General features: G+C 35.2%; 1 protein-coding gene across 1 annotated transcript in view; it reads left to right on the forward strand.

Annotated features, from left to right (window-relative positions):
- The first annotated feature begins 627 nt into the window (after positions 1-627).
- The window catches only part of LOC106881601 (putative transmembrane protein DDB_G0267530), a 31,130-nt gene continuing 29,981 nt past the window's right edge, over positions 628-1,776 (forward strand). Inside the window, exon 1 of the mRNA XM_052975800.1 lies at positions 628-836. Coding sequence (XP_052831760.1) covers positions 827-836 — 10 coding nt within the window. The 5' untranslated portion in view covers positions 628-826. The remainder of the gene's footprint in view (positions 837-1,776) is intronic.

A 1,776-nucleotide genomic window follows, 5' to 3' on the forward strand; every position in this document is an offset into this window, starting at 1 on the left:
GATTGGTCAGTTTGCGTTCTGGCGGGAAAGGTTCGAAGAAGTTGCCGATTCGAATAATTATCAGTCACGTGATGGACAAGGAATGGGTTCTCTACTACGCTCGCATTTATTTATATTTAAATGAGAAGATTGTATGTAATGGCGATAGTAGTTTGTATCTAATGGCGATAGTAGTTTGTATCTAATGGCGATAGGTAGTTTCACTACACATACATATATACGACGGGTTTCTTTCAGTTTCCGTCTACCAAATCCACTCACAAGGTTTTGGTCGGCCTGAGGCTATAGTAGAAGACACTTGCCCAAGGTGCCACGCAGTGGGAATGAACCCGGAACCATGTGGTTGGTAAGCAAGCTACTTTATTTCATAAATATTTACCATAAAGGTATTAGAAAGAGGGGACGAACATGGACAGACAAACATAAAAGGGATGAAGTAGCTGTATCGATTAAATATTTACAATTTTAAATATACAATAATAATTTGATTATATTTACAATGTTCGATTAAAGCATTGCTCCACACAGCCACTCCTTCGCCCATAACAAAATTACAAAGAATTGTAACAGCTGGGTATAATTGTGTTGATTATCTGTAGGCTACTCGCATAATGTGATCTCCTGTTGAATGATTCGCCCAAGTTTAGTGACGTAACTTGCAACGCCTCTCATATAAAGTTATTGCTAACATTGTTCTAACTTCACACCAAGTTGAATAGTTTATATTGTTACGCTAAGGCAAGCAGTGGGTCATCAATCTTCACAGATTTAACACTGCTTTCTTCCATCACTTACATACTTCACTCAGCAGCTCCGCTTAACAATCATGGATTCCTGTAAGTAATATATGATCGACTTTTAATGTTTCCATAACACTTTTAAAGCTTACATAACCGTTTCCAAACACACACGCAAAATTCGGTAAATTAGGTGCGACTAGAATTCCAAATATTCCTTCTGGTAGATTACGGATGATAATTTATGAACAGTGTAAACAAACTTGCTCACACGTGAACAAAAAAAAATTATTATTATAAACCAACCTACTGGGTGTTAACAAATATGTAGAAAACGAAAATAAAAAAAAAGGAATTGCGCTAACGACCCTGGAGGGTAGAGAGAGGACTTTCGGAAAATTCACAAGATTCGATTTTTCCGTCATAACTTTCGGTAAAATGGATATATATTGATTTTTTTTTTTTACGGAACCCCACGTTTTTGGTTATGGAGGATTCGATTCTGAAAAAAAAAAAATTGTCGTTCACGAGTGAAGATCTTTATATTGACCATTGTCATTATGTAGATTTGTTAGTAAATTTCCATAAATTTAATCGATAAGGGAGTAAATTTGCTTACAGTTTTCTTCTCACTTTTTGAATATTATTATTTAATATTATAAGACTGCGAGCTGGCAGAATCGCACGTTACGTTCTGAGTTCAAATTCCGCTGAGGTCGACTTTACTTTTCATTCTTTCGGGATCGATAAATTAAGTACCAGTGAAACACTGGGTCGATGTAATCAACTAATACCCACCCGCAAATTTCAGGCCTTGTGCCTATAGTAGAACGGATTATTATTTAATATTATATTAAGGTAATAAATACTTTTCTCTTGAAAATTTAAGGACCAAGAAATTTGATAAAAGTTAATCAAAGTTATTGAATGTCTAACCGTGTTTACTTGGCGACAAAATTATGCTGCCGCAGTTACCCTCATACGTACATACATATGTATATACTTATATCTGTGTATATATAAACATAAATGCTGCAAC

Source organism: Octopus bimaculoides, chromosome 2, assembly GCF_001194135.2.
Source record: "Octopus bimaculoides isolate UCB-OBI-ISO-001 chromosome 2, ASM119413v2, whole genome shotgun sequence".
Taxonomy (NCBI): Eukaryota; Metazoa; Mollusca; class Cephalopoda; order Octopoda; family Octopodidae; genus Octopus; species Octopus bimaculoides.